Raw genomic sequence first — 26,946 nt, 5'->3', positions numbered from 1 at the left:
GCTATTTGTGTGCCAAATGTATCTTTTTTAACTGCTGGATATTTCTTTGATCCTGCACCCATCGTTTTGGGCACTGGGATCATTTAGGACCAAGGTGTGATCTTCAGTAGAGAAATGTTATACAGTCTTTACAAGCATCCAAAACAGGTTTACTGCACTGTAAAGTATGCCTGCAGGAGACAGTTCGTAATAGGTTTAACTCCATGCACAGTGTAGGGGCTGTAAAAAATGTCGCTTTCACCAAGTGGCTCGGTTACAAAATCTGAAGACTTTCCTCTGTATGCAGAGTCCCAAATTCCAAACTATGGTAATTTGTTTAACTTTATGGCATTTTTTGACAATTCAGCCCCAAGGCTCAATAAGAAAGTTGGGAAAGCATTCAAATCAAAGACACAAAGTGGCTCCAAAAGTTAATTTACTGCATGTCAATGGTTTCTTGAGATTTGATAAATTGCACATTTAGCCTACTTATTTGGATATTTGCCTTTTTATGGTAAATTATCCAGGTCTACTGGTTGCTTGATAACACAACTTTAAAATTGTCATTTTTACACAAATAGAAGTTTTGTTTTTTACTATTTGTATACAGACTCCCAATACAAATATAACGTGTTAATAAGTAAGCTTCAGAAGTGCTGGATGGTGGATTTTGTTATGCTAAACTAAGCTAGCTCGATGCTAGCATTTCTTACATTCATATAATTCCGAGGTTAATTGTTATATTAACCATTGATAAAGCAATTAGTTGTTAAGTGTTTCAAAAACAGGAGACAAAAGATATATGATGATGGAAATGTACTTATTTTTCCCGAAGACTGCATTAGCATTGGGAGAGGAAGATGTTTTCCCATGTCAGTTGGATACATTTGCTTCAAGAAAAGTGACACTTTCAGACTCCACCAGGGATGCAGTGATTTTAGACAGCTACTTTTTGCAGCGTGATGCCTCCCTCCCTCTCTCTCTCTCTCCCTCCCTCTCTCTCCCTGCGCTGGCCCCGGCCCCAGAATCGGCGTAAAGCATCCACAGTATGTTCGCAGGCTCGGGCTGTGTACTAGGAAACATGAGCAGGGTGAGATATTCAGAGTCCGGGGTGGTATGGAGCAGGTCGCTGGATAAAGCCGAGCAGGAGACGGCGGTCCGTGTGGTTTGAGCTCAGGATCTCAGGACGGGAACATGTGAGCAGGGAATGGGCGACTGGAAACAGGATTATTGTTCTACACGCAGGAGGGCCCGGGACAGGTAACTAACCCAGATACACTTACACACACTGTTTTAGGAATATATATCAAGATTTGGAACCATGATGGAGGGATAAGCGCACCTAAACTGTACCAACTTTGAATGGAAGTGCTGTTTTATTATGACATATAGTTTGAAATAAAGCCTAGATTTAAAACATAATTTAAACATTTATTAAAATATCACTGCCAGTATTATGTTTTTGTATCACTCTATATTGGCTGCTATTGATGGCACCGCATCTATCCCGGTGACACATGCAATATTCAACTTGCACAGAGGAATTCCGAATTGAAAGTGAAGAGGAAAACACACTTTCACATTTCTGCAGCCTGCAGAATTGTTTGTTTTGCATTTAAAAGTGAGAGCACCGACCAAAAATAAATCATGCAGGATTTGTAGTGACATGCGACCGCAGAGCAGAGGAGACATGGCAGCAATATTCAACATGCTTGGAGTTAAAAAACACATTTAAAAAAAAAACCCAAATCAAGATTTGACAAGCCTAACCACCCAGTCTGAAGGCTACCTTAGTTTCACTGAAGTAAATTATATGTCCTCACAAGATGTTTGTTGAAAATATGCAAAATAGAATTGAGTAGAATTGTGTTACTTCAGGTTTTAATCTGAGTTGGAGATTGAAAAGGCGTTTTAATAAGCATTTTTCGCACTCATTAGCCAAATGTAATATCATGGAGCAGCTGTCTCCACTGATAACACTTATATTCCCTCTTTGAATTTCTCTTTTTCAAATCTATTTGTAACATTTAGTGCACACCCAACTACGTGCAATTATTTCGATTGTGTATGCGTTACAAGAAGCTTTTTATGCATGGCACTTGCAGTCGCAAATGTTTACAAAGATCGACCTTATAATGACGCATCACAACAGCGCCGTTACGCACGGCCCGCCTCAGTTTAAGACTGTCTGCAGGCTGCTTCATTCAGTGTGTTTGTATGAGCAGACACATAGTGGAGGTCAACTTTAACACACACCAGAGAAGGATAAGAATGTATCAGAGAAATGTGTGTTTTCCAGGAGAAATATACTTCTTTTTTGTTTTTCAGCAAGCAAAAGTTCTATTTTAGTTTACGATTGCATCACGGTTGTTAGGTTTACACTTCATTTGTAAAATATCCACTCTTGTTCCACAGGAGAGACACGGGGACACTGTGACAAACCAGGGGAGATTTTTGTTTTAATTTTTTAATTTTTTAATAAATCGTGGACATATCTGGCCAAAGATGAACACCATTGTGTTTAACAAGCTGAGCAGCCAGGTCCTGTTTGAGGAGAAGGCGAAAGAGGTGGAAATGAGCAGCAGAAATTATCTAGAAGTGATCGAGGGGCAACATCCAGACCTCCTCTCCAGCAACCACGGCATCAGAGACAACCAGGCCATCAGACACAGGCGGAACGGGTATGTGGAGCATTCTGCTGCGTTTAATATGAGACTTTGTTGACATGTCCGGGTTTACTGATGAAGAATACCTCGGGTATTCCACTCAGCATAGCAGTATCAGTTACAGCACATAAGTGGCGTACAAATATGATTTTCGTTATCAAAGTTCTGTGAGGTTCTAACGTGATGCATAATTAAGACGGGTAAAAAAGATCAAGCTCAAAAACGTGTTTGGTAAAAAGTCTTAAGAATTACATTGGTGCTCTATGTATGTGGATAATACTCCTTGAGTTTCCATTTATTCAATTTCGGATTAATAAAAGAACTCCTGTTGAATTGCGCATTTACGCATACAAATTAGCACCTATAAAATACCAAGTTCTTTTTTACGATCTACAACTGCAACTACTAACTTATCTGCATCTCAAATTTGAAACTCCAATTTAATTATAGAGTCCGGATGTTTTTTATTTGTGGTTTAGTGCAACAGGATCTGATGGCTCAGGGAATTCATATTTACCGTTTTTCCAATCTGGTCCTCATTTAGGTGTTGATGTTCACAGCTAATCTGGAAATTAATAAGTAGGTCAGCCGTGTTCAGTAGTGGGTCTCATAGTACACATCTGTTTCCAATAAATAAATGTGCCCTTTAACTCTCTGTGTGGTCTAGTCAATCACACAGGAGCCAAGTATTTTTTCTTTAAATCATATATTTTATTTTCCCTCTATGTGACTGGGAGCAGGTGTAAGAAAAATATCACGTCACTCTGTTATTAGTTGCCTATTATATGCATGTTTATTGGGTCAATGTGTCATAGAGAGCAGAAGGACAGCTTCATAATCCTCCTCAAGGACTAACCATCAATAATAAGAAACAATGTTATGAGCTGATGTGATTGTGAGACGTCACCTCTAGGGAAGCATCAGTGTTAACGAAGAACAATTAAATTATTAAACAGAGGTGTGTGTGCGTGTGTTTTACTGTTTAGTTCAGAACACGGAGCGAAATGTCCTCACGGATGTTCTTGCTGATCTAGATTACAAGGAAAATATTTGTAGAACATGAGGCAGACTTGAGGTTAGACTAAAATATGTTACATCTGCAGTCAGTGGAGCTTTTTGGTGAGATAAAGGGAGAAGCGGAGCACAGCACCATACTGACATCTACAGGTTCATAAAACCTGGGGGAAGGTGAGCCTTCACACACCAGGACCATCAGGCTGCTTAAGACGAAACATTTTTTAATATCCTTTAAGAAATTATCCAATCAGTGTTGCTGAATAAGACATTCACACTGATTTTTTTTAAAATCTTGTATACTATCACTACAATATTTTTTTAAAGTGCATTTTATTGGCTTTACTCACCACTGAGTGACTGATTTTGAACTTATATATTTCTAAAAGTAAAAAAAAAGTTTGGATAGGAGAACTGTTTGGACTGAAAATGAGTTATTTTTCCAACATATATATTCCTACTGTGATGTTTTTATAGCATCCTCAGGACATGTGTCATAGCCCTTTTTTCGTAAAAGAAAACCAGAAGTATAATTTCAAGATTTTTTTGTCAGTCCCTTGTGTGGTGGCTTGGCTGTGAATTGGACCCGGCTGTGAATGTGACCCGGCTACATTGTTCTTGGTCCACTTCTCCTTGGGTGTGAAATGTTAATCTGGCAAAAAAAACGTATGCGTCTGAGCAAAACATTTTTGTTTGTTTTATAGCAATGTGCTGGTGGTTTGTGGGACACGCAAAGAAAAATAAACTGTGATTGTCTGCGTGTACCTCTCTCTTTCTGCTTCTGTCTGCTTCAGCCTCCTTCTGTCTTTTGCTATGTCTTTCTTACTTTTAATCCAACCTTTCTTACTTTAATTGCAGTGCTTTGGGTGAGAAAATTGCATACTTTAGAGAGTGTGGTTCGCATATGTGTCATGACTAACATGCAGGACTCCACTTTAAGCATCACAACATAGTAACAAAAACATAATCCTGTTTGTTTGTATTACTTAAAACCAGATTCAACTCACATTTTGGAATTGATAAATACAAATCTAGGCTTTTCTCCAACATTTTATCTGATATAATGAACACATGATGTTTCTAATAAATGCAGAATGTCAAATCCTCCGTCTTGAAGCAAGTCAAAATCCTGCATTATTTGTTGGCAGATTCTAAATAAAATTAAAGTAACATTATAAAAAAATTATATTAATTGTGCTGGACAAAAAAAGAAGTGTCCAGGTTTAGATTTCAAACCCCAAAATTCAGATATGCACGGCTTATAGGTTATATTTGTAGACGTACATATACCTCATTATTAAGTCTGGTATTTGGCTGACCTTTTTCTTTCTACCTGCTCCTCCAAAGGGGTCGTCCCGGTGGCGGTAAAGTGCGACACAAGCGTCAGGCCCTGCAGGATATGGCGCGGCCGCTCAAGCAGTGGCTCTACAAGCACCGAGACAACCCCTACCCCACCAAGACGGAGAAAATCCTGCTGGCCCTCGGCTCGCAAATGACCCTGGTTCAGGTGAGTCTCCTTTCTGCTTCTTATCATACTAGTCATGTAGCAAATAAAGACAAAATAGAATGCAGCCATGCGTGTGATCAGTGAGGGGGAAAAAGTGAACTTTGATTTATGTGGTGGAGTTTGGGTCTAATTAGGTCTGAAATTTGGATTTTGACTTGCATTTGTAATAAGGAGGCTGTGAGTAGTGGGCTGTTTATTTTTACAGTATGCAATGACCTTATTTCTACTTTCTTCCAAGAGCTACATTTGGAAAATTCTTTTTAATTTCACTCAAATGTGACAAAGTGAGTGTGACTAATATTTGAAGTTATATAAGTCGGAGGTGTCCAATATGTTCGATTTATGAGACCTCCTTTTTATTAGTCTTGTCAATCATCCAAAAAAAGTGGTTTTATTTATTGTATCGTACATTTTATTGGCATGAACAGGTGAGGAATGTATAATATAAACATAGTAGGAACAAATACAGAATATTGATATCTTCAGTCCTCTTCTTTGGTTTATCTCCTCTTTATCCTTGAGCCCATTGATAGCCCCAACCTGCTGCTTAGGATCCCCAGGTCTAGATGTAGTAATACTGTAGTATTATTACTGTATGTTTCTCATATGCTATTGCACCCTCTACTGATAATACAAGAGTACAGTGGACTACCAGACTTTAGCAACTGACCACTGAGAGGAAAAGCCGGTGGGTATGAGTGTGTTTGGTGTCTGGCGCTTGCAGCTGTGTGTGTACAGTATCATCTGGCTGACAAGGTCACTGATACGGCCTCACAAAGTCTGCGGCGGCTTTTCGGGCCGCCGGCCACAATGCTTAATCTGGTTCTCATTTTGGGGGAGCCTGATGGAGCTGTTTGTTTTGGTGAGGGCGAGCAGAGTGCAGAGGAATGCTTTGTATTGGACACCGGGATGCTGTGCAGCGAACACACGCACACGTTTAAAGCTGACACCCAAATACCAGCAGCCGTGTCAAAGGTCGGGGGATGAGCCCGATGACAGGCATGTGAATGATTTTCAACACATTTTCCAACGCGGGGGTTCTTCCTTTTTTGTGCGTATGTTTGTTTTGAATTTCTTACATCTTACATTATTTGACCCTTCGATTTTTTACTGATGTGGTTAGTTTGCTGAGATTATTTGGTCAATTTATTGAATAGTTGATCGACAGAAAAGTGATATCTACAATTTTATTTATCACATAAGTTATCAAACAAAATGTTTTTAATTCTGTTTCTCCAACATGAGAATGGTAAGAATATTGAATATGCAATTATAAATGACATATAAATGGAATATAGGTATTATGGTGACGAAAAAAACTATGAATATAAAGACATGATCTTAATGTGCTGGGTGTTTTCATTTTTAAGTAAACAATTGATGGATTATTGGAATAATTCATCAAAAATCTTTACATTTTTTATTATTATTAGTTGCAGCCCCCAGAGGCCTCTTTTCCCTGCCTATTTGTTCATGAAGCCTAAAAACTGCCCATTTCTTCCACTGTTTGGTCCAATCAACCCACCGCTGCCAGCAATGGAGAACGCATCACTTCCTGTGCATTTTCCCCTGGAAACACCAACCTGGCACCAGGTGTTTTAAGCAACTAAATCTGTCATGTTTTAGCAAAACAGCCCCTTTTTTCCATGTAAACATTGTAAATTATTTCTTTAAAGTTTGTACTAATATGACAGTGCCATCTCTCCATCATTGTTCAAATGCCTCGCCGTGCCTGCATGCTGTCTGATCGACGGTGCGTACAGTTCAGACAGGCCACGGGTGAGAGAGCTGGTTTGGCTCCCCCTTTTTTTAATCTATTTGGGTGTCATCTGAGCAGGCGTGCCATCCCATCCCATGTCTTTTCTCCCACCCCATTGACAGCCATCTTCCCTCCAGCCCTCATTAGCGAGCCGTCCCACGCCTCGCCTCGTCTCACCTCGCCCCCCCTCCGGCGGAGCCACATGTACTAGATGCCGCCTTCCCCCTGGAGTGCCACAGCACTGGGCTCGAGACAAAAGGATGTGGGATGGTCTTAGTTAACGAGAAACACGATACTGGAAGAGGGGATCAGAAAAATAAGTACTCTAGCATAAGGCCCCTGTCCCAGCCCCTTCATAAGCCGCTTGAAGTCTATTGAGCATGAAAAGTTATTCTAGTATAACATCTAATGGTCTGCCTTCCCAGGGCAAGGAAGAGCGCCGGCTCGAGTGTCTTTTTTATTGCATCTTGAAGACACTGTTGGAAAAAAATGTATTATTGGAAGGAGGCTGGGAGTCCAGAATAAGCACGGGAGACGTTCATCTCGGTCGGAACATTGGTTAATGAAACGTTGCGTTCACTGGCCCTTCAGCGTTTGGAGGGTGTTTAATGTTTCAACATGGCATTGATATAGTGAAGATGCATGCTGGGGTGTCTCTGTGAAGTGTCTGGGATGTTCCTTAGGGCTGCTCTGCAACCTGACTCTGCTTCTGCGTCTCTTGGTTTATCTCAATGAGACTGAAGAGGCAGAGAGCGGACGTCTTGGAAGGGAAGTAGAGCTGTTTGGAATCCTAAAGTAATACATGTTATTTGCTTCCCTCATTCCTATTGCTCTTTTCTCTCAGGTATCCAACTGGTTTGCGAATGCCAGGAGGCGACTGAAGAACACGGTGAGGCAGCCAGACCTGAGCTGGGCGCTGAGGATCAAACTCTACAACAAATATGTCCAGGGCAATGCGGAGAGGCTGAGCGTCAGCAGCGAGGACAGCTGCTCAGACGGTACGCCTCGACTGCATCCAAAATCACATTACATTTAATTTAAGCTTTTATCGCAAGCTTTTTTACAATAAGCGCAATCAACCATGTGGATATAAACCCAGAACAGCCAGAATCCTGCAGTACATTAGCTTCAAATAAGCCAAGTCCTTCTCTCTTCCAAGTTCCATTCCAAGTTAAAAGGGGCGGCTAAAAATGGGTAACTGCCCTTTCATTATTATCATTATTTCCTGAGCACTTTTCCTTTATTTTCAGGCACATAAACATATGTTTTGAGATTAGTCTGTGACCCTTGACTTATTTAGCTGTTGTTGGTTGTATTTGCAATCAAGTAAGTTTAGGGTTATTCCTCAGTTTTCTTTTATTTAATCAATCCACTAAGCTACATTTGAATTTGAATCACTTAAAAACCGACATACTTTGAATAACTCACTTTTTTTATTGCTACATTTTCGTATTTGGACTGCGTACCAAGCCGCGAAATGTTAACTAACAATCAGATTTGTTTCTGGGCTGTCTAAATAATAAAACAGGATTTCGACAAGCGTTTTTCATTTGGCACTTCTTCCCATTTCATAACAATATCGGGATGGGGGTTTAAAAAGCAGGAGCTAAAATGGAGCGTGGGAGAATACAGGTACATTCTGGTGACAGTATTGGAGAAATAATTAGTTTCACTAACATAAAAGCATGTAAGCTTGTTTTAATATAAACCCAAAATACAAAAATCAACCTGAATATGAGCATGATATGTCCCCTTTAATATGTATTATTGGCAGGGTTTGACCTTCTATGATCATGGTGGAAATCTTTGCATTACTTTGCTAAAGCGTCTTTGGGTCTAGAAAAGCGCTATATAAATCCCATTTATTATTATTATTATTACTGACGTCACATCATAATATATCACATGAAAACTCAGTTATAACTTAACCTTGTTTGAACCTAATGTTCTTTGTCCAGAGTGAACAGGATAATCCCCTTACATCATACTTCTTCTGCCCCTGAAATTCAAATCTTGCATTATGACATGAAATGAAGCCCAAGGCCATGCAATGTCCCTCTGTGCCTGACCCTAAAGCAGCGGATGCTATGCAGGGCCATGTTCTGCGTGTATATAAATGGCGAGTGTGTGACCCACCCGAGAGACGCAGAGGCCGGCGGGCTGCGGCACGCTGTCATTAAAACACCCCGCTGAGCCAACCCATGTCCCAGAAAATGAGTAGCTCTCCGTCAGCCTTGTATTTACAGCAACTGCCTCTTTCTACTCGCTGACAGCACTGAACACATGCTAGGGAAACAAAAAAGTATAAAACACACATAACTCACTCAGAGAGAATGAACAGAAAGGAAGAGCACTGTGGTGTCGGTGATCTCTAATTAGATTTTTGAGGAGGAGAGGCTGAAGCGTGTGGCTGGAAAAGGAATGTGTGCATGGTGCTTGCATTGTGTCCGCCACAGGCCACTGTACCACCGGAGGCTCTGTATATCTCCCGGACTCTTCTCCCTGTCACATTATGGTTATGAAGCTATCCACAGCCTGCTCCCACTTCTAACCCTTGCGCTAAAAAGCCCTCCATTATGTTTTTAAGCCTATGCTTTTGTTCCAGAGGCTATTTATGGGATCAGACCTGACCCCTCTGACTCGGCGTACATTCCTCTTACTGTCCCTAAATGGTCCAGCTTGTTTTGCAGAGAGAAAAATGCTGTTTCCCTGCATGTCATGTAGGTGTTTAAAAGGAAGTTTTATTTAAAAAAAGGTGGATGACCTAGAGGTAAAAGGACACTCTTATGGGATTATAATGATTAGATTTATTATAGCGTTTGTGGTTTCAGAAGAGAGGCTGATGCACTCCCTGAATTCTACCTCAAATACACAAGGGAAAAAGAGCAAGTATGTTACCTCCATGTGTTTCTGATAAGTGGGAGCTATAATTTTAATTTGGCCCAGGCTGAATCAAAAAGTCCAACCTGCCCAAATTACAAAATTACAGTCTTGGCAGGGCCAGTATCTCGAGTGAACTTCTCCCTGATTTCCCCCCTGCCAGAGGATATCTGGTTTTTCAGATATCCTTCCCACTCAGTTTCTTTCATCAGGTAGAGAACTTCGCTCTAATTCAATCTTTTCTGCCACAGAGCTCCCTGGAAATTATTTATTTCTGCAGGGGAATTGAGGGGCAATGTGGTCTTGATGGAGAGGAAATAGGCTACCATCCGTTATGCTCTGGTAATGCGTCCAAAGTCTCGCTGGGCTTTCTGCTCTTGAGGTGATGCCAAAAGCAGGGCAGGAGCGCCAGGTTAAAACCTCCATGCCCTGCTATTTAGATTCAAGATTAGCTCAGAATAACCAGACCGTGAGTCAGTGGGGATGTACTGTACATTCAATGCACACAATTGAGTTAGACTTTACCTGGAGAAGCATTTGCTGAAGAAATGTCGGATTGCTCGGATGATGATTTGGCAGGATTTGTGGATGTTATAGTCATTTGTCACATATTAAACTTAATGTATTTGCAGTGTGCGTAAAATATATTTCTTTAAACAGCAGTAGGGGTTGTGTTATAAATACAATGGCACTAAATGGGCCTCTATTCTTTTTTAATGCATTACATAACTATAAACTGTCATCCACATGAGCTAATTTAATCAGTGCAATAATGAAAATTATAGAATATAAAAATATAATATATTTATTGAGACTGCTTTAACATATTAAGACATTCTTTTTCATCATGAATAAACATTTTTTTTACCCTTCTACCAAGAATAACACATGATTTCATTCAAAAATAAATACAAATCTGTAAAAGAGATAACATAAATCTATAAGATCTGAACATTTAAGGAAAACACAGGAGTTCAAGGAGAGATAAAAAGGTTAAAAATAGGAAGAAATATGCAAAGCAATATGATCTGATTGAGTAAAAACATTTGTAAAGATGCCCTGCTTGGAAAATTTAATTCTGCAACGCATTTAAATGTATTTCTTCTGATTTTCCCCACGGTGGCGTAGATGGTGACAACCCTCAGAGGACACAGAGCAGCCCTGAGGAGCTCAACAAGCCCATGTACCCGGGCGTGATCAAGAAGGAGGGGTCCTCCATGGTGGGCATGGGCATGGGCATGGGCATGGGCATGGGTATGAATATGAGTATGGGCATGGCCATGGGTATGGGCATGGGTATGAGTATGGGCATGGGCATGGGCATGGGAGCGGGCCTGCGCTCTGCCGCCTCAATGACAGAGGACTACGTGTCTCCACCCAAGTACAAGAGCAGCCTGCTGCACCGCTACCTGAACGACTCTCTGCGCCACGTCATGGTTGCCAACGCCGTCATGGACGCCCGCAAGAGGAACCACTCCGGCTCCTTCAGCTCCAACGAGTACGACGACGAGCTGCTCTCGCCGTCTTCCTCCGAGGCCGAGGCCAACTTTGTTTATCGTGCTGGTAAGGAGCCACATTTCTTGCATTCTTTCCCTTTCAAGAGTCTCCCTCGCACACATGACATCCTTCACTTTCGTTCTTTTTTCGTCCCCTCCATCTGCACATTTTGTTTTAATTCCTGCAGCTGGTCCAATATTTCCAAACACACTGTTTTTTCTCCCGCCTCAATATGGTGTGAATCTTATTACTTCTGAAATGGAGATGCGGGAAAGAGGACCTCTTTCTAATAACGGTTCTATTAGATTTCAGTGTCTCCAAAACAAAATATCGCACATCCACGTATCAGTGGAGGAGCCCATGTAGTGTCACTTCACACTCTCACACAAGAACACTGTCTGTGTCTGCAGTCAAGCAGAGAAGGAATTCCCCCCGGCCCGCTCCTCTGACCAGGCTTTAGCAGGCCAGACACAACAAGGCCATGTGGAGCACGCTCACTTTCAGACTACTGTTTGGCATGCCTTTGATCTTGCCATGAGGTCCCGCTGAAAGCAGGGGCAAGGCAAATGGGGCTGTGTGTTTGTGTGCCGGCAGTCTGCGTGTGTGCAGTCCGTGAAATATCTTTTTTTAGACCAAGGCAGCATCACTTTTAGGGTGAAAGTAATAACAGAAAAAACTTGCGCAACAATGTTGGATCTGTTGATTTAGGTCCTTTTACAGTATTGCTGCCCCTGAATTCGGCTTCCTCGTCGTCCTCTGTCATTCATTCTGCTGCAGAATGAAAAACACATTCCAGAGGCAGATAAAGCCAGATGAAGAGGTTTTCTTTTTCATATTTTCTCTAAATGTTTTTCACAAATTCTTCAGTTTTTCTACCGGAGGGAAATAATCATTTAAAAATGTTTTGCTTTATGGACTTTATTACGAACACATGTTTTTATTTAGGGAGTCTTTATTAGACATTTCAATCCAGACTAAACATTGTGAACTTGTCAAAATGAATAACAGAAATATATGGCAGGGCAGCAAATGAAGATGAATTAGTCACTGAAATACATACAGTCATTAAGTAGAACCAACTAATCATTTATAATAATTTCATTCAAAATTGTATTAGGTTCACATTGATGTATACAAAAGTAAAAATGAGATCAACATTTTGCTGAACGTTAGCTTAAAAGAAGAGCATATTAGAAACCTTCCCAGCATGCATTGTTTTAATGTTAAAACTCTCATAGTTTGAAGAGAAACTGCCCTATTGTTGAGCCAGTCACCAAGGGTAGCCTAATACGTTTTCTTTATCTTAGGCAGCACAGGAACTTGTTGTTTTTCGTTGAACTACCTCAAAATGTTTCACAGCGGGTTTATTGATGCTGATCTTTTCCTCGCTGTAAACGCAGTGTCGTGAACTTGCAAATCAGTTAAAGTACGGTTGTTACAAATGTGTCTAAGCTGTGAAAAATCAAGGTCAGATCTGTTCTTCAGATGAGAACACTGGGTCTTTGTTCACAACCAATTGTGATGTTTTCACTTTCTGCAGAGCCTTGGCAGTACTGAGGGGAGGTGGGGGGGGGGGGTGGATTTGAAGGTGATGGAGTGACGAGACGGGGTCTTTGTGCGAGGAAGAGATTTTATTGTGTTTCATTCAAAGCTCGCCTTATGGACAAATGTGTTTCATATTATCCGAGCGTGAAGGAGAGTGGGGGTGTGTGTGTATGAAATGCATGAACGGCTGTGACGGTTACAATCCTCCTGATCGAAGAACTTGAAACCCTGTGACCTGAACCAACATCGGGCTTTTTCTCACATCGAGGCACCTGCTGGGGCTCACACATGGAGAAAGAAACAAAGAGATGGATAGACCAAGTGAGACTTATAACTCCCTCTTTACCAGATTTTAATAAGAGAAATCCCCCAAAAAAAGGATTAGTTCACCTGGCTGGCCTGCTGTTTCTAATAGAGAGTAACTATTTTATCTCTATGGTTAATATCATTTCTTGGCACTGACGTCTCCCTCTTGGGTTCCTCGGGCTCTGGCACTTTTACAGAAGTGTTACTCTGTTACATGCGAGTGAAGCTTTTGAATCCACACATGGAAAGTTCTCCGAGGCGGTGTTGACTCATGGGATGGAACACCTGCTGGGGCCCTCGGATCCCATCGCAACAAAGAAAAGTCGAGAAAATGACATTTTAATTCCACATCTGATCTCGCCGACGCAGACAGAGCAAATGAAAGAGAGGGAGGCAGGGAGAGATCATTTTAAGCTCGGGTTTGCATCATTTCCCCTGTTTTTTACGCCTGTGGCTGCACATTCCAGATATTTCTGAAGTGAACGCATTCCTTTTTAAAAAATAGTTTTATTTTTTATAAGGGAAAAGTGTTTCCGTGATTTAACATAAATCTGTAGTTATATCAGTAGGAAAAAAGACTAACTCTGATTTAAGCTCTGTGAATGTTCCCCACTTTTTGACAAGGACCAAATATCTGCAGTTTCACTAAAGGGAGGAAAAGAATTTGAACGAGAAAGAAAGATCAGAACAGTGTCTTTTGGCACATTCTTTGGACGAATCCCTGCCTGTAAAATGATCGGGATTGGTCAAAGCAAAAGTGGCGTGCCTGGCGACCATCATCCCATTGGCTGAAAGTCCAGTAATGTACCAGTTGGCTGTTGTGGCCGCAGCCTGAGCCCACAGTGTTATCTGTGACTACAGAGGGCAGTCAGACGTGGCAGGAGATGGAGAGTGTAGATTTACCCCAGTGGAAAACTACACTTATTCTGGCTAGAAAGGGACTCACACACTTGAAAAAACACACAGTCATGTACCATTCACAGGCCGCATACAAGCACATGCACACATCCAGTACAAACAACCGAACGCACGCACACACACACCTACAATCCAAAGCCTGTGGGGAATTTCATTGAACACAAGGAGCAGTAGAATTCCATCACACATGCCAGGGGTTTCATGCCAAATTACCCTTAAATGGGATATTAAATGGCAGGAATCTGGCTCAATGTTTTTCTTCTCCCTCTGTACCAGATTTCGCCCCGTCCGATATCATACAGATCATTATTCGGCATACAACTTCAATGTTTCTGCGGACAGAAATGGAGCGATCTCGGTCAGACATTTTACACGAGGTTGACACTAGTACATTTTCTCAGGTTCTCCCCTTGTGGACTCTGGTTACAGCTACAGTAGCCTGATGGTGAACGTAGATGGCTTGCCAATTCTTCTATTGATGTGGAAAAGTATGAATAGCTGAAATCAAGTCAGTGGCCACCAACAAGTTTCCAATAAATACATTTTTCTGTTTTTTCTTGGAAAGCACGTCTATTTTATTAAGATAATAAACATTTTTCTGAGTCCATGTTAGTGAGCTAAATGCTATCATTGGCATGCCGACATGCTCAGTTTGGACCTGATGATGGCATTTGATAAAAGGTTATTGTATTAAACTACAGAAGTGACTCCAATAATTTCAAAGGGAACACGACCGTCTGCAATGGCTAAAAAAAATCGGTTACTATGTGTCTTGCATTTCGCATGAAGTCAGAGACACTTGGTCATGCAGTACAAAGCCTTATTTATTTAACACCATTTAAGAGACTTATTTCTTTGTCACGTGCTGTTCAACTCGTATTTTTCTTAGAAATTGGTTCAATGAAAACAGTAGTGTTTGACGCTGAGGTCCTACGGGCCTTTTCAGAATCAGGTCGGAGTGAGTGTGCCAGACAGTTATTGCATCCTGGAGAGATCGCTGGCACTTAAATAGCTCTGGAGTTGTCCAGGTGAACGGAAGAAAATGAATCTTAATGTGGAAAAAAGAAATCTCTTGAGATAAAAATTTAGAATGTTTTTTGTCTCTTTTGGGGTTTTTTTGTGATAGAAGAGATTTCTATCATGACCCTTCTCATCTGTTTTTACTAACTAGAAATACTTAGATTACTTCACAATCAATGTCTTTCTTGTCTTCTCTCAAAGAGAAACACGTAATGATTTGTACAGCAGCATTGTTGATTTAAGACGATGTCACGTTTTGCTAACAGATGAACGACGGCGTCATTTACTGCATGCCACAGAGCAACAGAAAGACAATGCTTGACACAGAGCTGTTCGGTCACAATGAGCCACTCCCCTTCAGTGATGAATGAGTACGGAATCCAGAGGTGTGGATATACTGGCTTCGATGACCTCTTTCCACAGTTTCATAGGAAAGGAGAAAGTTAAGACAGAAAGAGGAGGGGTTAGTGATGTTGTTCCAAGAGAATAGCATTTGCCAAAACCTTTACTGGGTTCAGGTTGGGTTTTAGGAATCAGTAAGGAAGGGATGAGAAGAGAGAGAGAGAGGGATCATGTGTTCCATCCAGATCTACAGAGTGGAGTTTATCCAGTCCAGCAGCGGCCTGGTGGGATAAGAAAGAAAGCATGGTGGCATGGCTTAAAGACTGAGCCAGTGGTTGGAAGAACTGAGAGTGAGCGTGTGTGTGTGTGTGTGTGTGTGTGTGTGTGTGTGTGTGTGTGTGTGTGTGTGTGTGTGTGTGTGTGTGTGTGTGTGTGTGTGTGTGTGTGTGTGTGTGTGTGTGTGTGTGTGTGTGTGTGTGTGTGTGTGTGTGTGTGTGTGTGTGTGTGTGTGCTTGTGTGTGTGCTTGTGTGCTTGTGTGCGTGTGTGCGTGTGTGTGTGTGTGTGTATTTTAATTCGTCTATACAGATCTGTCAGAGTGAGTACAGTTCACAGGACTTGGTTTTCTGTGCAAATTAGGAGAATTGAACTGAGTTGAAGGTAAAGCCCACATTCATAATTTTCATATGTTGTGTCAGGCCATGTAGCTCATTTTCGATCAACGCTGATAGTTTTTAAAACAGTAAGATATTTTCCTAAAAACAGTTTCCCTGTTTAGCTGTAATGTGAAGAGACTTCGCTGCCACCTGTTTGTTTCTGGCAGAAAACCAGATGAGTCAGGGAACCAATGGCTAACACTTCTTAAAACTTATATCACACCATTTTCTTTGCAGACAAATCATTCTGGCGTATTTTACATGGATGTTTGCCAATTTCCTCTCTTTTTACACATTTAAAGTGTGTACCATGACATTGTAGTCAATGCTATGGTGAATAGCTATTCAAAGAGAGAAAAAAGGAAATTAACAAATATTGAGGCAGCCTTGGAAACAGGGTAAAGGGACATTGTTTCCAGATGGACAAGTTACTTTTTGAAATGTAATTCTTTAAAATTGAAATACTTCCATATTTAAGATTAATTGGGGGAAGGAGAACTAGTGAGAGGCAGACATCTGAACTATCACAATGGCTACATATCATTAAGGTTATGTTCAGGGACGTGCACAGACATTTGGAGGGGCTATTGCTATAAACTGGAAAAAGGCCCTCCCCCCCGAAAAAATAAATAAGACCAAAACGATTATTACATTAACTAATTTGAACATTAATTCACATCATCATCTCATAACACAATACAAAAAGGCAACTACTTGCATTCGGTGACATTTTTTGTTTTGCTGTCCATATCTCATTAAAATATCTAATGTTAGAAACTACTAAAGAAAAAATGGGGACAATTCAATGTAGTTTGACCATTGCAGACATACTGATAAAATAGGCCTTCTATAATTACCTTAAATAAACTCACTAATTAATTAAACCAGTTCAATACGCATTATTCTTATTCTTATCATTCTTTATGAGCACAGTAATGTGTAAGGTATCTAATTACTTATTTATTTAGTATTCCATAACTTAATAACAGAGATGGTCAAATTAAATTAGAGACATGGCAGAAATCCTACAATGAAGCGGGCAGTGAAGTGTTCTCTGAGAGAGGGCGATCAAGAAAAGAGCGTGAGCGGCGCGTTGAGGGAGTTTACCATGCGGGCATTTAAGAAGAAGGAGAAGAAGAAAAATGAAGCTGGTGTGTTTCCCGAAGCGAGACACTGCAATACTAATTGTGGGCTTATCATGTTGATTCAACCACAACAGAAAGAAAAAAAAACCTCTCGCTCTCTCCAGAGGGGCAGGTCAGCCAAAAAGGGGAAACGGGCCGTTGCCCGGGCAACAATAGCCCGTACCTGTGCACGTCCCTGGTTATGTTAAACATATGTTGTGTAATATAGGTGGTCAGAAAGAGGATTTACTGTAATTTACAGATTAGCATGGGTTAAGGATTTTATACATATATAAGTTAAACTCCTAAGAGTGTGAGTGTACACACATATTTGTTGTGTAACGATAGTCCTCAGTGATGTATATGGAGTGCAGTTGAGTGCCCTGCTGGGTGTGGCTGGTGGGAACAACAGTTGGCAGTGGTGAGGTATAATCCTGACATTAAGCTGTGGTGCAGCTCCATACGAATGGAAAGGTGGATAAAAACACAGAGAGGAAATTAAAAAAAGAGGAAACCCTGATCAACCTGTGTCACTGGAAGATTGGCTTCCGACCGCTAAACAGAGGCTGGGTGAGGGCAGTGTTCCTGCTGTGGAGAAGTGTTAACAGACAAACATCGGGACAGACGCTGTTTATACGCAACTCCCTAACATAGAACATAGCAGAATAATGAGCCCTCTCAACCTGATCGTTTTTAAATCATCAGCACGCCAAGGCTTTACACTTACACATTCGGGTCATCAGAAAACACAGCTGGCTGCCTAGTCAGGGAAACCGAGCCGCACTGCCCCGGCCCGTATAAAACACAAATTGTTTCCATTTTAAAAGCTGTGTCTAGAACAATAGGCTGCCATTGTGTTCCCACGGGACAGAGCTGAGCAGAGAGAGGTGTGACATAGTGAGCGCGCAGGACACACACAGAAATCCCCCAAGAGTGTGAGAGGGCAATTCAACCTACCACTGTGAGGAATTGCAACATAATGATGCAGGGAGTGCAGCGCAAACATATCATTTGGCCTCCAGATCCTGGAAAAAAAGGATATTTTGGGGCACATGAAAACACTTTAAATTGGAAATAATGTTTACTCGTGGTTTTTGCATTTTTTCCCCTAATGTGTTGGTTCGAACAACGAAGCTTCCCTGAGTGTGTTGTTTGGAAAGCTGTGATAGGATAGCTCAATCAGGAAGTCAGCCTAGTTTAGTATCTCTTGTACTTGTTGTGTCAGAGCAGTGGTCATCTGTTCATCATCACATGTGTCATTAAATCAGCATTTGAAGAATGAGCTCTCTGATCCTCAAATGCTATCACTGTCTCCTTTTTAAATCTTTCGTGATCATCCGTTGTCGTCACGCCAAATCCCAATTCTTGATTCCTCATGATGAGCCTTTTTTAGTTCGTCCATGACACCATGGCAGTCCGCGCACACACGTTTGCCATGACAACATATTTACTTCTCGGTCGAGACGCTCTTCTCATTTTGGCTGATTTACAGGGGCCCTGATTACACTCTGTTTACTGGCAATCGTAAACACAATGACAACCTGGCAGTGCTTAAACATCTAAAACACTGTTATTATTTCTCCATCTAGCAAGAAGACACAAAGCGTAATCCTCTTTTTCGGTGCTTGGTTATCTGCCTCCACCACAAACACATACGCACATACACACACACTCACGCACACTGATGTGTCATCGGCTGGGCAGACATGGAAAAAAAGGCAACATAGAAAAAGAAAGGCAGTGAACGAGAGAGTCACTTCTTAGGCAGAGGCTCAGTGTCTGTCTGGCTCTGTCGCTGTGTGTATGTTCTTTATAATAGTGTAGGAGCTAATTATTCAGTCTTTTTTAAGTGATGAAAGTGTTGTCAGGGCAAAAGGAGAACGCATTCAATTCACGCTGTGTATGATGTCTTTGGCTAACTGAGTGGAAATGACAGTTTGGTTCTTCAGCGCTTCAGACTCAGACTCCTTCACCGCCTGTAGAGACGTGAAGAGAGAGAGAGAAGGCTGGAAGGGGTAAAGTTAAAGTACTGTTGGCCGAGCACACTGCGGTGGCCTGCCAAGGCATCTCTAACTTCATTTACAGACTCTTCTTGACTTTATAAAAAGCACAGATCATTAAAGAAATATATAAAAGTTCGATCTGGGGAGGCAGTAAGTGATGGCTTGGTGTCGCACCATGTGCTAAACACTCGGTGGCTTGGGTTGGTGTCAAATCAAAGACAGCATCAATAGACATTCCTTTTCGAAGACTTGGCAAAAACTAAGTGGTCAGTTATTTGAATGAGACTTCCCAGTATGTCCCATAAGCTTCGTGCCACACACGTTTCTGGAGATAGAATGTAACTCTGACTCACCTGTGATGACAGTAAGTGCTGGCTCTTCCTGGAAACGAAAGGAGCCGCGTAACAACGTGATGATCTGTTCTATCACGCTGACCTGCTTGTACAGGTCAGCGGCGAGCAGATTGTCTGCTTCGCCACTCTGGTTCTCATCAGGTGCTTTAGAGGAAATCCGCTTAGCTCATTTCCTTTGAGTTTAGATGTGTGTGTGTGTGTGTGTGTGTGTGTGTGTGTGTGTGTGTGTGTGTGTGTGTGTGTGTGTGTGTGGTGGAATAATCTTCTCACTCCGGTCAAAGTCAATGCATTTCACATTCTTCCCAGCGACAAACAACTTCTAGCATCACTTTCCTTTAAACCTGGGTTTATACATCCAAATTAATAGCTTTATTAAATAAAAAAACTTTCACATTTTTGAAAAATGCTTATTTGCTCTCCTTCTGTGAGTTGGATGAGATTATTGATGCCAGTCTCAGATAAGACAGTGGTACTGTATACATTTCCCCTAACCCTAACCCTAAGCTGTTCCTTTAATATACTGTCCCTTCTAAACACCTTATTAAGTTGTTTTATGGTCATGGGAAAATTGTTAAACCATTGAGGTCCTATTTTTGGATAGGTGTGATTTTTGGTGACCTAACACTTGACGCTTATTCTAAGTCACTTTGGATAAGACCACCAACCAAAAGCCTGAAACGTAAATGTCCTATAAAATGTGTGTTTATTTGTCTGCCTAATTCAGCCCAGCCCTTGGTTTTTGCACCAGGGCCTGCCTTGTTTATTGTTGTATGTTGCTAACAACAGCACCAGATGGTAATGATGATAGTCGACCACTCTCGTCCGCAGTCGTCTTAACAGGTGTAACCTCACTCCCTTTCTAATTTGTCAGTCCCCGCTTGTTTTCTCTCATTTTCACCAAACTACACTAGTTTTTCTTTTTTTGACCTCTTATTGCTCTCCCTTCATTACCCCGCGGTGATGTTAAGTGAGCTAGTATTTTTGGACTTCCAGAATGACGCCAGAAACCATCAAACTTCTTAGCTTTCCCCCTTGGTGGTCCGTGAAACCCCGCTGTCAGCAGAGCCCAAAGGCAACAGCGACTGAGTTTTCAGCAGTACTCCCGTAAAGCAAAAAACTAAAATAAATAACAAGGAGAAAAGCAGGATAAATAATAAAAAGTCCTAATTGATCTATTGAGGATTTATTGAGTCTTTAGCGCTGTTCTTGTTTTTTTTTAATGTTTGAGGCACAGAGTTTTTGTACGCATTTAGGTTCCCAAGGGCAGGGACTGGATCTTACTCCAAGGGTAGTCTTCAATCACTTATTTGATTGTTCTAAATGATTATCTTTAAAGTGGCTGCCTCATACGGTTCGTTTTTTAAGTTGCTTCCTTCTTGATTCCACAACAACCGATCTATACACCGAGCCCTGCCGCAGTAAACACTGAGCTAATATATTTTGGGGCAGCATAAACAACACAGGAAAACAGTGTAATTGCCTGTAATTACAGAGCTGTGATTATAGCGATGCATATTTTTAAACAGGACCATTCTGCTTCCAAGTACAGGCAACAATCCAATGAGTAGATAGAGTGCAGAGATGATGCCTTCACAGCCTTCACCAATCTACCTGATATTCCAAATCTACGCCAAAAAACAGCTGCTTAAGAAATGGCTAGGAAATAGAGAATAAGAAAACATGAGAGATAAAGAAGGGATGTATTACATCTTTGAAAAACAGCTTTGAAAACGTGCTTATTCTTGACACAGCACTGAGTCACCCCTTACCAAAACATAGACGGGAAATATTCCATTTGTTTTGGCTGGGCTGCATGAGAATGGTCAGTCTCTACCTGGATCACGGATATTAGAACAAATTGCTGCAGCGAGCGGTGAAAAAAGTGGCGGACAGAAATTGAGGGACCAAAGGAATATCCACGAAGGAAAAGGGACCTGCTGAAAAAGCAAGCTGAAAACAGCGGGAAAGATAGGTCAGCAGGGAGTTGCGTCCAGAAAAGAATGTCTTCGGAGCGCTTTGACGCACTGAAATCTCATTCTGTGGTTCTCTATCATGTCCTTATCTCCCTAACACATACACATTCATATCATCTTCTGTCTAACAACCAGGAGAAAACAGCTGAGAGTGAAGTCTATCAATCTCTGTGGAATACACCTATTACAGAGCGAACAGGAAAACTACAGGAAGTGTCATTATCAGGCTCGTATTAACCCCGGGGCTTTGCAAACACAGTTCTGTCAACAAATGTTGCGATACATGGAAACGTTTTTTGAAAAACAAGGGAGGAACAGAGCAAAGAATTGGGAATAATTAGGCACTTATGTCAGTTTGTATCCAGATCTTTTGAGTGCATGAAGGGTTTTGGCGAGGTTAGAGGTGACGAAGCAGAACGGCAAAATGTTGTTTGCGATTTCTCCCAAAAGTTTGAAGTCTGGCAGTTCGTCTCTGTGGCTGTCAGCAAGGATGCTAAACCCTTAACACAGTGTCCTCGCGCAACCTTTTTCCAGTTTTAACAATCACGGGAATGAAATTCCTGTGAAAATGAAGGGTGTAGATTAGCAGAAGGGAAAGCTCAGGGACGCCCGTTGAATGTTGTGTTGCAGTAATGGTGGCTTAAGGAACGGCTCGTAAAAAACGCCAGCTCAGGGTTAGTCATTCGCTTTACTGGGAAAAATGGAGTCACGGTTTCAAGACACTGGCTGTCCCTGAAGTGGTCATGAAAGAGTCATTGCAAGGAAGCAGGAAGTCATTGTTGAAGGAAGCGCCTGGTAAAGATGAACTCTGGTACCTTTTGACTAAATGGAAATCCTGAGGTAGTTCTTCAAAACGTTCTCGCATTGATCAGCCATCTATACCTGGTCACGTTTGAGTTCTAAAAAGCTGTTTGTTTAGTTTACTTAAAGAGAGCGCCTGGAGGCTGCACGGCTAAGAAATCCAGATGCTATTTTAATGCCTCGTGAAATGCCAAGACTGTGTCATCATATTGACTGCTGGGCAAAAAGTCTGTAGAACTAGACCCAAGACTGAAGACAGGTTCAGCGCAAACACACAAATCAACCCGCACACACACGCCAATGTGCACATGGCCTTTCTCTCCGAGTGAACATCACGCTGAAGTAAACACGCCGGTTGCCCCGAAGTGAAGTTCGGTTTCATCGTTTAATTACTGCTATTCCCCCTCTAATGTTTTACATATGAGTTAGAGATTGCTCCCATTTGAAAAGAGAAAAAGGCGAGCAGACATCCATCTTTCTCTCACTTGCTGCCCTTTCATTCCCACTCACATCTTTTACGCTCAGTCATTTTCAATCTAATTTCCTCAGACAACTCAATTACGTTGGCCGGGGCCCATTTTGTTTTCGATCAAAATATTAGCGAATGGAGTTTATGAGTCATAAGAAACATCTTTCAACTCAATGCTATTAGTCACCTTCTTGTTTTTTGACGGCTTCTTGCAAATAGTCCTTTTTGTCCAGCATCTTGAGTAAAGAGAGAAAACAGAGCAACACATGTTTGCACAGCACAGGGTGTACACTTACAGTACAGACCTCACACAGGACAACGCACGCACGCACACACACACACACACACACACACACACACACACACACACACACACACACACACACACACTCACACACACACACACACACACACACACACACACACACACACACACACACACACACACACACACACACACACACACACACACACACACACACACACACACACACACACACACACACACACACACACACACACACACACACACACACACACACACACACACACACACACACACACACACACACACACACACACACACACACACACACACACACACACACACACCCACACACCCACCTCCTGAGCCTGTATGTTCAGCTACATTTCAATAAATCCTCATTGACCCCAGAGAACTCTGCCAAAATAAAAAAAATGTCTTTTGGTTTTTGTCCTTCCAGAAACCACAGACCATGGATCAAGTAAATGTGACAAGTGAGTTTCTTTTTTTTTTTACCAAGAGCCAAGATCAAATCCTTTATTTTTCAATGGTTACAAGCTGAACTTGACCTCTAACTCTGTTGTGTTCTTTCCTCTGATCATCAGTAGCAGCGCTGGCGTAGGACTTGCGCAAAAGGAAAGAGTGAAGGGCAAGGACGAGACGTACTGGAGAGAGATCAACGCCGCCATGGCCTTGACCAATTTGGCGCAGGGTAAGGACAGCGCCTGCGGGACCACAAGCTGCATCATCCAGAAGTCCTCCCATATAGCAGAGATCAAGACTGTCAAAGTGCCGATGATGCATAAATATTAGTGCTGACATCATCCTCCCATCTCTCTATGCAAACCAGCAAACATTCCTGTTTCACCAAACTTACCGGAGTCCAATTCAACTCCCAAAGAAGTGAAAAGAGAACTGTCGTTTACAGAGGGGGCGAGGAGGTCTGGAACACAAAGAGAACTCATTCTTTTTTGTATTGTGTCTGAAAAAGTACACAAGGGGCCTTGACCTTCATTTTCTTTGCTGGGTTGAAAGACAAACGTTGATGAGTTTCACTGCAGTATTTCTTAAGACAAGACACTTTTGTAATGTTAACTTATTTTTGATGAGTATGATTTTTTTATGTCCTACTTTTTTATTCTACAAAAAAAAAACGTGTATTTTGCCAAAAGTGCCTTTTGTTATTTAGAAAAATAACTTGCCGACTGTGGTCAATGCAAAGTACAGATAATGATGTGCCTCTTTGGAATATTTTAGTATGTTAGGTCATGATTCAGGATTGGTTTTGTGAATGAAACCTACCCATTACAGCCTGTGCCTTAAGGACTGAATGAGCTCACCATCTAAGGCACTGACACACACACACACACACACACACGCTTTCTCTGTCTAAAAAAAATACCCAGAAGTATTTCGCTTAAAAGCATTGCGCCGATTTTGACTGGAGTCTTCATTTTGACCGTAAACCGATCACTGTTTTGTCTTAGCCAGCCCTTTGCTGCTGGCAGGCCAACAATAACTGTTGGATACGAACGTAGATAAATTGCCCTAACGTGAGCAGCAGATCTACAAGCAGCAAATATCCTCCTCCTTGTCCATATGTCGGCCTTGGATTTCATTACCCAGTGAAGGATTCCTTTAGTTGCTGAAACGAGCACAAGCGATCAGCTGGACCCAAATAAAGTCACGTTCACCCACACAATCTCACAGATTTACGTACAGGCTTTAAGGTTGAGTATCTGATCAGACAGAAGAATGACCTGAAAGGGATGTTTTTACTTTGCATTATCAGTGTTTTATGTGGACAGTGTTGCCTTTTGTGCAAGATAGTTTTGAGAAAAAAGAAATGAGAAAAGAAGTCTACCAGCAGCCTTTTGATCCTCAGCCCTCTCAGCTGTTTAGCATTACATTCAAATTGCTGTTTACAACAATTCGGAGGACAGACTTAAAGGTTTTATTTCCTCCCCCCTCGCTTTCTTGTTTTGTTTGTCTTTGAAATGCATTTCAGTATTATCTATTTGTCAGCCAAGCAACAGTTCGAAGTATTCCTGTTTGTCAGTGTGAATAATGTGTGGTCGTTTTGTTTCTGATCAAAACTTTTTTACCTGGTTTCACTTAACCCTACCACATTTTGTCATCCAATGGAAAGACACTCCTTTCTAGAAAAGTACTGATGCATATGTTATAAACGTTTGCGGCGAACGATGCCAAGTTCTCAAACTGGGGGAAATCGAGTTGGACTTATGGGAGAAACTAAAGTTGGCTCTGTATGCTGACTTTTTAATTGTATGTATATCTTTAAGGTACTGTTTATGTGTGTCAAAATGTACACTCCTCCATAAATCGTGCAGTTTTTCCATTTTTTTTGACAACCCATACTGTGCTTATGGTCAAGGACTTTGAGAGGGAGCTACACAAAGTGATATTTTTAGCTTTTTTATGTCTTGAATGTGCAAACTGTTAAAAATAGAAAGAAAAATCTGCACTTACAGTTTTTGGTTTTCAACCAGAAAACACACAGCCTCCATTGAGAGCGAATGGTGTTTTTACACAAAGGTGAAGAGAAGTTAAAGGACTACCCTATGTTATTCCTGTTGGCGTGCCTATGGAGGTATAATGAAATCTATCGCACTAGCCAATCCCCAGGCACTATTTTCTTATGCAGTGGGGGTTGAGGGCTCCCACATGTGTTTTTTATACACCTGATCCAGGCAGGATAGCTGTGGGGTAGTGCCGGGCTGCTCCTTGTGTTTTTAATCTCACCTCTGGACCACTCGCGACCCTCACACCTCACACGATACCCACTCCCTGGGAAGAGAGAGAGGGAAGGAGGCTTCGGAGACAACAGAGCAGCCTTTGTTGTTCCTACCTGAACTCTCTCCCCAACAACCTCACCATTTCTAACAAAGGGATTTCTACGGCCAACATGTTGGTACTGTACACGCCTTTCTCCGGCCCTGCTTTCACAACCAAGCTGAAAAATAGAAAGCAACGGTATGTATTAAAGCCTATAAATTATTATTGCGGACTTTGTAAAAAAGAAAGTGGTGACCATAGTTTGTTTTTTATTGTTAAGTTATATAAATTGAGATTTTTCTTTTTTTGTTTGTTTTGATAGAGACTGGATAATCAATCCAATGACCAAATGCATATCTCCTTGTATTGTCCAAGTTGCCCTTATGTAACATTTCTTTTATAAAACAGTTGTTGCTTGGTCAAAGCAAATAATGAATGAATAAACCTCTGAATGAAATGATGTGTTTGTTAGTGTTCATTTTATTTTTTGAATCTGGCTCCTACAATTCTAAATGCTCCACTATGTTTACCAGTTGCTGCTGTCTGTCCGCTATTTGGTGCTGACAAGTGAGTTTCAAAGTTTTTTAGCCAAAACATTACATGTTGAATACCTTACATCAATTCATGGCATAAGATCTGAAAACAGAGGAACAGCAAAGTAGGGAGATAACTATAGAAATCACTTATGTCAGATGTAAAGTAATTAGATAACACACACAGTTGTTAATTATTTGGAACTTTTACCTTGAAAGGGAGGGCACTTCCTTCGTTACTGCTATCACTTCCTGTACCTACAGGAAGTCCTTTTTCCATGGAGACAAATGGAATTAGCATTCAATGGGATCACACTGCAGAATCTGCACCAATCCTATCATAGCCTTCAACCCGGCATTATCAGTGAGTGAATCTGTTCATGACTACGTACCTTAGCTGCAGCTAAAATATAGTTTTGTAGTTATTTTTGCAACAACATGACCACATGTTATCTGAGCTACAGATTGCTAATGCTAAATCATGTTAGATAGCATAGCCTACTTTAGAATACTTACCTTTATTAACCAGGTCTTTGTTACAC

The 26,946-nt window shown here is 41.4% G+C and overlaps 1 protein-coding gene across 1 annotated transcript; it reads left to right on the top strand.

Moving 5' to 3' along the window:
• The first annotated feature begins 1,101 nt into the window (after window positions 1–1,101).
• On the top strand, window positions 1,102–26,328 carry mkxa (mohawk homeobox a). The gene is made up of 7 exons (XM_079661116.1): window positions 1,102–1,239; window positions 2,395–2,660; window positions 5,007–5,166; window positions 7,770–7,923; window positions 10,934–11,368; window positions 23,536–23,569; window positions 23,681–26,328. Exons 2-7 carry the CDS (start codon window positions 2,485–2,487, stop codon window positions 23,886–23,888), a joined length of 1,167 nt encoding a protein of 388 aa, XP_079517242.1. The 5' UTR covers window positions 1,102–1,239; window positions 2,395–2,484; the 3' UTR covers window positions 23,889–26,328.
• Window positions 26,329–26,946: the final 618 nt, after the last annotated feature.

Source organism: Notothenia rossii (assembly GCF_949606895.1).
Source record: "Notothenia rossii genome assembly, chromosome: 12".
Lineage (NCBI taxonomy): Eukaryota > Metazoa > Chordata > Actinopteri > Perciformes > Nototheniidae > Notothenia > Notothenia rossii.
This window is presented reverse-complemented; position numbering and strand designations above follow the sequence as displayed.

Coding starts and splice junctions, on each gene's coding strand:
- mkxa (XM_079661116.1), top strand. CDS start 2,485: ATGAACACCATTGTGTTTAACAAGCTGAGCAGCCAGGTCCTGTTTGAG. Junction 7,924..10,933: donor CGAGGACAGCTGCTCAGACG/GTACGCCTCGAC, acceptor ACGGTGGCGTAG/ATGGTGACAACCCTCAGAGG. Junction 11,369..23,535: donor CAACTTTGTTTATCGTGCTG/GTAAGGAGCCAC, acceptor TTGTCCTTCCAG/AAACCACAGACCATGGATCA.